The 13045-nt window shown below is 53.7% G+C and overlaps 1 protein-coding gene and 1 long non-coding RNA gene across 6 annotated transcripts in view; one reads left to right on the top strand and one right to left on the bottom strand.

The window, feature by feature from the left end:
- CRHR2 (corticotropin releasing hormone receptor 2) overlaps positions 1–13045 on the bottom strand; it is a 47188-nt gene that overhangs the window by 16554 nt on the left and 17589 nt on the right. For all 5 annotated transcript variants that reach the window (XM_077856325.1, XM_077856330.1, XM_077856326.1 and 2 more), the window contains one exon: positions 569–654. In XM_077856325.1, the coding sequence (XP_077712451.1) occupies positions 569–654 (86 nt within the window). The remainder of the gene's footprint in view (positions 1–568; positions 655–13045) is intronic.
- On the top strand, positions 6832–12961 carry LOC144288640 (uncharacterized). The gene is made up of 3 exons (XR_013356598.1): positions 6832–7559; positions 8584–8676; positions 11132–12961. It is a non-coding gene; the product is annotated as an uncharacterized LOC144288640 (long non-coding RNA).

The following is a 13045-nucleotide window of genomic DNA, read 5'->3' as shown; positions in this document are numbered from 1 at the left end:
ACATCGGGTGATCTGTGAGGAGCCTGCTTCTCCCTCTGCCTGGGTCTCTGCATCTCTCATGAATAAATAAAATCTTTAATAAATTTTTAAAAGCGGGGAGGAGGCTGGCACTGCAGGCAGCGTGGGGCCCAGTTCCAGAGCAAGGGTGCTGCTGAGGTCCGAGCAGGACCCAGATGCCCACGGGGCCCACCCTTCTGGAGGCTGTGCTTGTTTCCATGTGGACTCATAGAATCAGAAAGCTCAATGGAGCAGCTGAGGCCCAGGGGAGGAAGGAAGTCACACAGCCCGTTCGATGTTGGGACACCGGTCATACCGTCTTCCCCTTCTTGTGTCACATGCCATCTTGGCTGTGTCCTCTGTTAGCCAGAGCTCTCCCAAAGGTGAGTCCCCCCTTCTCTACTGTGGTGTCACTGAGCAGAGGACAGGACACGGAGGCAGGGGAAGCAGTGCAAAAAGGTGTGGTTGGGTTGCACGAGGCCTGGTTCTGTCACTCTTGGGATCCTCTGTGCTCGACCTGAGGCCTGATACCTGTACAAGGACCACAGCTGGGGCAGGTGGGGCCACTCACCTTATCGTCCAAAATGGGCTCACACTGTGAGTAGTTGATCCGTGAAGCCCACGTCCCATTCTCCAAGCACTCCCGGTAGGCATTCCCTACAAAAGAGGCCAAGCACCATGAGGCAGGTCACTCCCCTCCTCCAGATCACTCTCTGGCTCCCTGGTGCCCACAGGACAAGGTTCATACTTCTCAGCCTCTCTGGGCCAGGAAACACAACACACATTTAAAAGTTCATGTGGAAAAAAAAAAAAAAGAAAGAAAAAAAACAAAAATAAAAAAAAAATAAAAGTTCATGTGAAAGACATTTACTTGAAAATTATGGGGCAGCCTGGGGGTGGCTCAGCGGTTTACGCCACCTTCAGCCCAAGGTGTGATCCTGGAGACCAGGGATCAAGTCCCACATCAGGTTCCCTGCATGGAGCCTGCTTCTCCCTCTGCCTCTCTCTCTCTCTCTCTCTCTCTCTCTCTCTCTCTCTCTGTCTCTCATGAATAAATAAATAAAATATTTAAAGAAAAAAAAATAGTGCAAAAGGCTTACCGCACACGGTAGCTCAAAGGCATGATAAAACCCATTTTGGATACAATCTTTGATGAGCAATTTGTGTACTTTCTTTAATTTTGTTCGAAACTGAACCTGCCTTGGAGCCCTGGGTTGTGGCTGAAGATCTGCTGCCTTCCGCGCTCTGAATAATTTCCATTCTTCTCTCATTTTATACCGATGCGATCCATACTTTTCCCCACCAGCATTAACACTTCTGTTTTAACAACAGCTATACCATTCAGAGTGGGTGTTTACCAGACCAGACTTTCAAACCCTTTAGGTACGCTCGTCCATTCCATCCCTCCAGCAACCCCATGATTAACAGTAACCCATTTTCCAGAAGGGGAAACTGAGGCACAAAGAGATTAACCTACTGGTCAAAAGATACACAGGTGAGAAGAAGTAGAGGCAGGATGCAAATCCCGAAGGTCTGGCTTCTGGCTGCGCGTTGTAAGCCCTGGCCCCTGAGCAGTGGCACACAGGAAGGAGGGACACTCGGGGAAACGGGGTGTGTGCCAACCTTGAGCTGTGGCGGCCCGGGAGGGCCTGTGTGGTGTCTCTCGGTGTCTGATGGGAGCAGGGTATGCGCCGAGACGCTTCAGAGCACCCACGTGGGACATGCAGGAGCGCAGGTCCCCTGGGCAGGGCAGGCAGGAGGGTCACAGAAGGCTCATGCTTACCTTTCCTGAAATCCCAGCTTGTCTGTCAGTCCAGGGTCCTAGGCCACCACCTCCAGGTGGCCCACCCTCAAGGCTCTCGCCAGGAGGAACCCTTCTCACCTGTGAATTCCAGAGCCTTTGCCAGCCTCTGATTTGTGCCATTAGCGCATTAGGTGACCTGCCCCAGTTCACTACAAATTCTGAAAGATCCGTGATTTGGGGGTGATTGGTACTGGGCTTTTGGGCTAATGGGCGGTTGTTGGTGGGTTTTCCTTCTGGTTGATGTTAGATGTATAATAATACAAAGCTAATAAAAATAAAGAGCTTCCGGAGCACAAAGTCACAGAGCTGGAGGGGGAGCCTTAGATTGCTTTTGGAAACAGTTGTGTTCTGAAATAATTAAGTTACTTAAAAAAAAAAAAACAACAACAACAACCCACTTCTGTTGCGCTGACAGTGAGTTCAAAGCAATGGGATTAAGGGAGCACTTGCTGAGGAGCAGAAACAAGGGGGGGAGATTCTATTAGCTTAATTGTTTTTTAATTTGGTGCTCCGAGCTCCTCGATTTTTCAAATCCCGGGTTGTCAACCGGCGTGTTGCTGCCGCCCTGGCCCTGGTTGGTGGGAGCCCTAGCGATTCAGACCCCGACGTCAGCACACCGGCTCCCTGCCCTTCACCACGGCACCCACATCCGCTCAGGTGTTCTCCTTCCTCAGAAGGAGAAGGTCACCTAAGTGCATTTCAGTGTCACTACAGAAAGATTATGTGCTAGGAGAATTTGATGCTTAGGGTTAGTGATTTACTGAGATAAACGACAGAGTGCAGGGTGAGTCGAAAGGACCCACGTAAAGGGACTTTGGGAGGGCTGAACCTTTTATAAAATGAACAATGGATCACTGATAGGGGTTTAGGGTCCAGTTGGACCCCTGATCCCGACTGGTTCAAAGGGCAGGACATTTATCTTCTAGGGACGTGTTCATAGATGTTATCCAGCTTTCCTGAAGTTCATTGCTAAGCCCCTTCCTTCAGGAAGGCCTCTTTGATTGCTCCCATCTCACAGATTTCTCTCTCATGACTCCCTCAGCCCACCCCGGAGCCCTGCTAGCCTAAGCCTCACACTTCATCCCTTGCTCATAACCTGACCTAAGTTGTTCAGGTGTATGAGTCTGGTCTCACTGATCAGTGCGGGGCTACCCAAGGACACGAATACTTTCCCAAGCATGATCTCCCGTGATGCTACCAACCATGGAGTGGGCTTGGGGATGGGAGGGAGTCAGGACAGAGAAGCTGCAAATCTGAGACCTTTCTAGTGCCTCAGGTCAATGCCCTCGGGGGTGCCAAATTATATGAATTCTGTCTCCTGGCTTTCTTTTTCTGGAATCCAGCTGCCTCCTGCCATCGCTCCACACGGCACTTGATATTGACCCTAGCAGGCCTGGCTCAGAGCTGGCTCCGTGCTGAACCACCCCTTGAAGCACCCTCCTCGCTCTCACCCATGGCTCCTGACAAACTCTTACCTATCTTCTAAACCACAGCTCATAACTCAAGTGCCATCTCCGGAAGGCTTCCCCAGCACCCTAGGCATTTAAGCAATCTCTTCTTTTTTTCCTCTAAATGCCTCCTCTAGGTCTTGCCATCTCTTGAAACATGGGCCTTCACATTCTACTGTCCTTGAACCACACCAACACATCCATTTGGTGTCACAATCCAGTACACACCCCCCACACCCCCCCTACCTCCACCCCACACACGCCCTACATTAATGAGGCCAGTGTCACAAAGCAAATCTTATCTTGACCACAGCTATGTTATTTTTCTTCCTATTCTATTCTAATGAATTCTATTTATTTTATATATAAATGCTGGTCATGACTCACTAAACCGACCTCGCAATCCACTATTGTGCTATGACCCATAGTCTGAAAACCAAAAATCAATTTTAGAACATTTGCCTTAACTCACTATGGGTTTCATCTTTTGGGGCCTGATCTTTTTTTTTCTTTCTTTTTTTTCCCTTTGCTACTGAATTTAAGCTTCCTGGGGACAGACAGATAGGCAGAGACCATATGGGAGTCTCTGAATCCTCCCTAGGAATTAGCCATCAGGTACTCATGGGCTGCATCAAACCAACTCAGATGTGCCAAAACCTTGGAAAGCAGGGTCTGAGATGTGGGATGGGTGGTGGAAGGGGCTTCCCTCTGGGGGCCCAGTCGTGCCTGGAGATGAGTTTCTGGCTATAGAACTGTAGGTACCAGAGGACTGGAAGACAGATGTGCCCAGCTCTTCGGGGGAGCTGGCTAATGAGGACACTGTGCCCTCAAGCACAGCTTTGGACAGGAGAGAGTAAGACAGAGGAGTCCCCCCCATCTGGGAAAGTCTGAGGGCAGGTGGCTAGACCAGAATCGCAGGGCTGGATGCAGTGAAGGGAGTGCCTGTTACCACAGCAACACAAGTGCCCCTGCCGAAGATCGATGCCAACGGTGTGCGGTGTGGCCTGCTGGGGGCATTAGGATCTGGATGACGATGGCAGGATGATGCAAGCAGGATCCTTTCTTCCAGGGCTCTGTGGCCTAGGAATCCTGGTCCCTCTTCCCAGCAGCTTGCCAGGTCTCTTCCCCCAAAGTGGCCCTGTCCTGTCCAAAGTCCGCATTACAATGGTCTTTCCCTCTTTCGGATGCCCCTTCTTGATACGAGTTCCTGGTTCAGGCAGTCACCTAAGTGGTTCAGAAGCCTGGTTGGGAGAAGATGGGGACTGATATTCTGGCTGTAATTTTGTCTCTGGCTGGCTGGCTGGCTAAGTGACCTTAGCGAAGTCTCTTCTCTCTTGGCCTCAGTTTCTCCTCTCAGTAAGAGTAATGTACATCCTTTTGCAAAGATGTGATCGACATCTCACGTAGGTCAAGTAGCTGCTGTGTAGGACTTTTCAATCTTCCATGTGACAACTCCAAACATCCCTATATCACTTCCAAGTGCTCCCTGGGTTGGCACTTCTTTCTCTGATAGTCGAACTGACAAGGCTTGGGAGACAGGGACCAGGAGGGACCATTTTTGGATGGACGTTACGGGGGAGAGTGTAAGACCCAGGTCGGGCATGGGGAGTGAGTGGGACTGGTGGAGGGGCAGCAGCATGGTCACTGGATATCTGGGGCGGGGTGGGGGGAATGACATGAAGTTAGGGCAAGAGGTGCTGGCTGGCAGGGAGGTGGGAAGGTACCAGAAGCAATATTTACTGAAGGAATGAGGTTATTGCGGGGGACAGGACCTTTCAGCACTGCGGACAGAAGGATAGGGCTCCCTGCTCCCCACGGGGCGTGCACCTGCCGGCACCTTGGAGAGCTCCTGAAACACCGCCTTCCCACCCTGCATTCAGCCCAGGGCCCTGCACCCAGCCCAAGAAGATCACACTAATTTGTGACCCTCTTTCAAGGCCCAGCTCCTCTGGATGCTTCCAAGGCTGCTCCAGTTCCCTGAGGGTTCCACTGCTCGCTGCTCCTAGTCCACCCTTGGGAGGGTGGGAGGCTTAGGTCGCCTTATCCTCTGGCCCTTCCCTGAGAGCTACACAGAGGGGAGCAGACAAGGGGCTCAGGACGGACTGAGGTGGTGCTGTTGGCTGCGCGACTAGGGAACTCTGAGTGAGGAGAGAGGCACAGAGTGGGCCAAGAAGGCAGTCTGCCACCCGGGGCACCCAGGCTCTGCCAAGCTGCACAGCAAATGCACAACAGTCACACAGGCAGGAGGCACCCAGGGTCTCCTACAAAGGCCACGGGGAGGCTGCCACTGTAAGTACAACCCCACATGAAGTAGGGGTGTCAGTATGAAACAGTAAACCTGCGGGCAAGCATCCTACAGATTCCAGGCAAGAAAGCCTTGACTGTTCCCAGGAAAGCAAACTGGAAACTGAATCAGCAGGCATCCTCTTGGGAATTTAAGAGGGCGAGGCAGCTTCTCCCTCATTTGGTCCACAGGGGCCCAAAAAGGACTGTGACATGTCGGGGGTCACCCGGCCACAGTCTGTTCCAGAAGACCCAACACCTTGTGCCACTTCCGCAGTGTCTTGGCCACTTCATGTCCAGATCCCCAGGACAGAAAATGCCTGAGGGGCCAGGTCTCCCACTCTCCGTCCCCTCACCAACCTGTCCTGGGAGCTGGGCTACTCCAGATACAGCCATGTCCTTCCTGTCTGGCTTGAGGCCTTGCTGGGAAACCTTTGCCCTTCGTCTTGGGTCATCTTTCTTATCTTTTATGGAAAAAAAATCTCGCCTGCCTGGACAAGGCCATGAATGCTGTAGGGCCTGATGAATTGCTTTTTGCCTCCAGTGAAGATACCACTTGGGGAAGCGTGGCACAGTCATGGTGCCAATAGCATCATTCCCCTGAGCTTCCCAAACAAGGTGCTTGTCCCTGAGCTAAAACTCCTGCATTGCTCAGATGCTGCTGCAGCTAACTAGGGCTGGCCTGCTCCGGGGCCCAGCTGGAACATTTCCTGTCTTCGTCCCATCCCAGCCCATTGGTGGTGGGGGTGGCAGCTGGTGATGCTCCTCCAAGCTTCGAACCACCTTGACCTAGAAGGAATGCTGGGCCGAGAGATGGGAAATCTGCCAGCATCAACACAAACATCAGGTTGGGAAGGGCCTCCCAGAGCCAGCTGCTTATGACATCTGGGATGAGAGACAGGGAACTCCTAACCATTTCTTCAGTGCTGTGTGGACACTGCTCTTGGGGCCCCAACTGTCCACTGGGGCCTCCAAAAACCCTCAGTTCTTGATTTCCAAAGGACTTTTCACTCATGATGCCTTCCCATCATCCTCAAGGAGGCATGGCAGGGGTAAATGTCTATACTTACAGTAGACACTGGGGAAACTGAGTCAAGGAGGTACAGAGCAGTTTAATTGAGCCCATACTGGGCCCAGGAAACAAGGAAGAGGTGTGACTGGAATCCACTCACAGTGTGAGATCACGGCCCTCCCCAGGGTTGGCGCAAGTGGGAGGAGGTGCCTACCACCCCCCACCTCCAGCCTCTATTGTGCAGGGCTTCCTCCTTCCAGTCATCCCTAGCAACGCTCAATGGGCTTGTCGCCATGACGCCGGTCTGTGGCCTGCACAGGGAAACAGGAGAAGGCGAACAAATGGGGGACCCCTGAGCCATAGACTGCTGTGGAGTGGAGGAACGTCAGGGTTGGGAGACCACGAGACTCATCAAGCTCACCCCCCACCTGTCCCAAAGAAGAGAAAGGCCTGCCCAACAGTGACATAAGCAGTCAGTGGCCTGGCCAGAATTAGAACAGGCTTTCAACCATAGTTGCTGTGAAGTAATGTGGGGTGAAGACATCTTTGGCTGGCAGATCTTCTCTTTACCTCGCTCCAGAGGCCTTTGGGGATCAGACCCTCCGGGTGTAGACAGACTGCTCCCTCCCACACTACCATCCAAGGGCCACAGACTTGCAGTGGCTCAGAGATGACAGAGGGCACACCGCCCAGAAAGAGGCCAACCATCCTTGGCATGACCAGGACCCTCAAAGACATCATCATCATCATCTCATCATCATCATCATCCTTATTCTGGGGCTTATTCTTTACTCCCCCTGCTGACAACACTCCAGCTGTCCACAGGAACCTCACGAGGCCTCACAGCGCCTCATGGGGACACCATATTTTCTGTCCCCCTCACACAGATGAGAGCACTGGGACTTGGATGAGGGGGACCTCTCCCATCACTCAGTGACTCAGGGCACAGCCAGGACTTAGATCCAGGGACCAGGGCTCCTCTTGCTCTCCCTCACCCCAACCTGCACCCCTGCAGGTGTGTGACAGGAGCTCCCACCAGACTCTGGAGCACCTGGTTTCGATGGGCCTTTGGGGATGGTCCCTGAGAGTCACTGGGGGTGGGGCTTTGCTGTGGGGTTCCAGACTCCCAGGTGGTTGCTTGGGGGTGGGGAGAGCAGGAAAGAGTGCTGCAGCTCTAACTATACTGAGCTAGGAGGGAGAAGAGGGGGAGGGGAAGGTTAGAGTTCTCAGCCAGCCTGGATTTAGATTTCAAAGGCCCATCCTGAAAATCAAGCAGCGTTGCACCAGAATATCTGTTCCTGCACCAAGGGGCTATGGATAAGCGGCTGGGAGCGCTAACACCAGCAGAATTGCGGCCCATGCCCTGGACTGGCATTCAAAGCCTTCATGCCTCCACTCCCTCTACCCTCCAGTGGGCACATCACTGGTCCAATTTTTTAAAAAATTTATTTATGATAAGCACACAGTGAGAGAGCGAGAGAGAGAGAGAGGCAGAGACACAGGCAGAGGGAGAAGCAGGCTCCATGCACCGGGAGCCCGACGTGGGATTCGATCCCGGATCTCCAGGATCGCGCCCTGGGCCAAAGGCAGGCACTAAACCGCTGCGCCACCCAGCGATCGCTCACTGGTCCAATTTTATAAGGCCCTATACAACAACACTTCCTCTGGGAAGTCTTCCCAGCTTACTTTCCCTCCTCTTGGAATCAACCTACTCCCATGTGTCTTATAATCTTGACTGTGCTATTTCACTTAAGAGCAATTATCAGAGAGCTCTTTTCAAGAGTCTCTTTGTCTCTCTGTCTCTCTGTCTCTCTGTCTCTCTCTCTCGGCACCTGGGTGGCTCAGGTGGTTAAGCATTCGACTCTTGATTTCAGCTCAGGTCATGATTGATCTCAGGGTTGTGAGATCGAGCCCTGCGTTGGGCTCTACTCTGGGCGTGAGCTTGCTTGGGATTCTCTCTCTCCCTCTGCCTTCTGCCCATTAGTGCACTAAGTAAATAAAATCTTAAAAAAAAAGTGTCTTTCTCTCTTTTCCTCTAGAACAGAAGCCCTGGGACGGCTCAGGTGTTCCGCATGTTTGAAGAGCTTGTTTCCAGTAAGAAGAGGGCAATCCTCTCACCAACCCAATAAGAGGTAAGCCTGGGCAGGAAACAGACCAGTAAGCAGCTGGAGGTTTCCTGTAAGAGAGGGAGGGGGATCAGGAGTGGTTGCACCTCTGGTCCTCTCTGAGATGAAGGGTCCTCCTCAGGCAGGTGGACCATCATGCCTCTCGGCCGCCTAGGCCTATCCCTGCAGAGGCGGAAAAATCCTAGAGCAAGGGCCAAGAGCTCTCAGCCAGCAGAGGCCATTCTGTGCTCTGGCTTTCTGAGGGACCCTGGGCAAGTATTTTTTCCTTTCTGGGCCAGTCATCCTCCACCCCTAAGCAGCAGGGGAGCAGAGGGGAGGGGAGGGCTGGACTCCAACAGAAAGCCCTGCAGCTGGGGAGCTCTGGAGCATGCAGATGGCCAGAGGAGTATCCACTCTACTCTCTCTTCCCTCCTCCTCCTCGTAGCCAAACCCTGAGTGACGGCCAGGCACGGCCCACTTTCTCTCTCTCCCAGCACCAAAACCACCCTGGCATAGGGTTATTAACTCCTTGCCCCTGGGCCTCAGGGCAAGGTCTCAGAATACCAACGGGTCTCACTGGGGACTGAGAATGTAGACCTGAGTTTCTACATTCCCAGCTTCTACTTCCTCAGCCCAGAGGGGAGGCTCTATTTGGAACCCTCCCTGAGGCTCATGCCCTCATACCACACAAATATGACTCTACCGCTTCAAGACCTTCAAGAATCACTCCCACCTCCCCCCAGGAAGCTTTCCAGGAATGTCCCAGTGCCCACCAAGCCCCTCTTTCCAATCCCTGACTGTTGGTTTGGGTGAGTCTGGTCTTGAAGTAGCCTGGGGTTCTCTGAAGGGAGGGCTCAGCCCTTCCTATTACCAGGTCCCCTCAGTGCTGAAGAGGGGATTTCTGCACAGACAGACCCCATGGGAAGATACCTCTGGCTGGGGACCCCTCAGTTTGTGTTTCCAACACAGTGCTTCAGCATGTTTCTAAAGTGGGGTTCTGAGAAGTAGGCACCCCCAGACCTCTCCAAGGGGTTAGGTCAGGTGGGGTGTCTTTTTTTCCCCTGGTCCCGGCAGATGCCTCAGTACACATGAGCCCAGTAGTTGCCAACAGGATATGGGGAGGGGGAGCCTGAGAGCCAGAGACTGAGGCTGAACTGCGCTGGGCTTAGTAATTCCGCAGGAGGAAAATGAGCCATGTCCAGGAGGGAGCAGGACTTCCCCTTGCAGCCAGGAGGGCCGCAGGAGTGGGTGGGAGGAGGTGCCTGGCAGGAGGAGGTGCTGGGGCAGGCGGGATCAAATGAGGGATGGGAGGAGGGAGAGACGGAAGGATTGAGGGAGGAGGGAGGGGAGGGGAGGGAGAGGGGGAAGGGAGAAATGGAGGGAGGAAGACAGCTGGAGAAGAGGAATGAGGGAGGGCAGGAGGGAGAGAGCCGCAGATAGAAAACAAGAGAGAAGCTGGACAGAGACAGACACGTAGAAGGAAACAGAAAATACATCCAAAGACAAGGAGGGAGCCATACAGAGAGACAGACAGAGACAGACACGGGGACGCACAGACAGGCACACGCAGACATGGGCTCAGAGCCTGCACAGGGGAGTGGGAGGCAGGAGGAAATGGAGTATATTGCCTACTCTGGATTCATCCATTTCCCTTCTCCTTGCAGACGGGGAGACTGAGGCTCAGGAAGGGGATCAGACTTGCTCCAGACATTATGATAGTTTTGTTTTTTTTTTTTTTTTCATTATGATAGTTTTGGAGTGGCCCAGAATTTGCACCTGCATCCTCTATGGGCTCAGAGAAACCTGGGGGGAGGCAGATGCCCCCTCCTGTCCCGGAACTGCCAAGTCCTCAGCTTCCAGGTCCCCACCCAGAGTGTGTGACCTAGAGCCCCCCACATTTTCCCACCCTGTCAGATGCACTTGCCCCCACTAGGGGCCTGAGTGAGCTGGGAGGGGGGGGCGGTCCCTAAAGTGGAGACAGGCAGAAAGCCTCCTGGCAGCCACTGCAAGAAAGCTCCGGCACCCTGGGCGGTGTGGGCAGCAGGACTGTGGCCCATCCATTAGCCAGGTCTGACTCAGGGGGACTGAGGTCCCTCACTGGGCCAGCTCTGCCCTGAGCCCTTGGCTGGGGGCCCCAGACCCGGTTCTCCAGCCCTCTCAGTGATTCCACAACTTCTTGATATCCTTGCAGCTAACCCCTTCTCTGTTGAAGCCAGCACCCTTGCTTTCTGAGAGTCAGAATCCCTACTCTGTCACAAGCTGTGTGACTTTCAGAAAGTCAATTTTTCTCTGTGCCTCCATTTCCCCACGTGCAATAGGAGGACAAATACCACGTCTCCATTAAACGGTCAGCGCGCTAATCAATGCGTTAATGCAGGTCAAAGGACAGCACAGACACATGGAGCCTGGGCCAGAGAAGCGTGGGTGGTGGGGAGAGCCTGGAGGGAACTTGGACACACTGACATTGATCGTGGTTTTGCAGGGACGAGCGTGTGTGGTCATGGACAAGTCCCAACCCTTCCCTTGCCTGTCCTGCATCTGGAAATAGTCTCTATTGGTGGATGGAACTTATCAAGGCTCTGAAGGCTTCCAAACCTGCCCCCTGCGGCAGCTAGCTGACCACGCACCGCACCGAAGGATGCCTTGCCCCTAGCAGGAGGCGCTCCCGGGCTTTCCCCTTGCAGCCAACTGCGTGCTGGATGGACATCTGCCCTCAGACGTCCCTTTCATTTCCCTAGGGACGACATATCCCCACCTATGCTCAGCATTTTCCAGGTGTCATCCCGGACTCCTCCCGTGTCCCCATCCCATCCCAGTCCTGTGCATTCCATGTACCCAAGGTCTCCCGCATCTGTCGCCTCCTTGGCCCACCCCCTCTCCCCCGCCCCCCATCTCCATTTGCCTTGGGCCAGGAGCAGTAGCCTCCTAACCCCTCCTCCTGTCTGTAGAGGCCCTGCGCCCCAAAGCTGAACCCCTCTGCCCCAGGCTCCCTCCCGCACGGAGGCGAGGTCCTCGGCAATGCCCTGCTCCATCTGACCAACATCCACCCGTGTGCTCTCATCTGTTTCTTTCTCCTCCTACGTGCCCTGCAACACTCACCAGTCCCGAGCCACAAAGCACGATTCCATCTTCTCCCATATGCCTGTTAACAATCCCACCTGTCCCCAGAAGTCCAGCTCAGGGGGCTCAGCCCCGCCCTCCATCCTGCAGGGTGGAGTCCTTCTTCTGTCCCTTTAAACTATCCCCAAGGGCAGCCCGGTGGCTCAGCGGTTTAGCGCCACCTTCAGCCCAGGGTGTGATCCTGGGGACCAGGGATGGAGTCCTATGTCGGGCTCCCTGCGTGGAGCCTGCTTCTCCCTCTGCCTGTGTCTCTGCCTCAGTGTGTGTGTGTCTCTCATGAATATATAAAATATCTTTTTTAAAAAAACTATCCCTAAGCAGAGTCTCTTCTGGAGGCAGTATTGCCCTGTGATTAAGAGTGAGGGCTGTGGATTCCCGAGCCTCAGTTTTCCTGTCCGTGATATGGGCATAAAAGCAGTATATATCTCAGGAGGTGGGGATGAGTGGGACCACGTGTGCAAGGCTCTCTCCGTGGCAGCTGGCACCCGGACTATGATCCACGCTTGGTAGCTTTGTGGCAGATTCTCTGTGCTCAGCTGAGTGGAAGAAAGTTCACGGGCCTAACGACTTGGGCTGCTATCTAGCCCCGGGAATGCGGCCCTCTAAAGAATGAGGCTTCAGTGGGGGTTTGGCTGTAGCAGAGCAAAACTGGAAGAGGAGCCAGACCCTTGCTCCTTTTCCCCAAGGCTTCTCAGAGGAGCTGTCTTCCTCTCTGCGTGCTCCCACCAAAAAGACAAACAGGGCGAGAGGAAGCAGTGGCCAGGAGGAGGCAGGGCAGGGGGAACAATCACCACATTTCCGCTGCCATTAGCTTCTCTGCTCTTCCCACCTGAGTTGGCCGCACTGGCTAATGGCAGTGATCCCAGCACCCCATGCTCCTGTTCCCCAGCAGCTATAGTGTGGGCAGCACTTTGGTCTAAATGAAGAAAATTGCTCATTAGATACCAGGAGTTAATTGGCACTATATTTGCCAACCTCAGTGGCGCCCTGACCTCAGCCTCTCGCTTGATATGACATGATTTGGTATGTCCTCCAGCACCGCCTTTGGGAAGTCTTCCCTGTCTCGCCTGACCCCTTCCCCCAGCCTACAACCCCCTTGCTCTCCTGCATCGGGGCATTCATCACTCTGTACTTCTCTTGACTCTTGCAATCATGAGCCAGAGGGCCTCAATGACAGTGGGGTGGCTGGCACATAGTAGCTGATTAATAAACTGATTAAAGAAACACTGTGCTCTGCTCTGAAGAAGAGACCCAGGCCCTGCCTTTGGGGAGCTCC

Source organism: Canis aureus, chromosome 18, assembly GCF_053574225.1.
Source record: "Canis aureus isolate CA01 chromosome 18, VMU_Caureus_v.1.0, whole genome shotgun sequence".
NCBI classification, from domain to species: Eukaryota; Metazoa; Chordata; class Mammalia; order Carnivora; family Canidae; genus Canis; species Canis aureus.
This window is presented reverse-complemented; position numbering and strand designations above follow the sequence as displayed.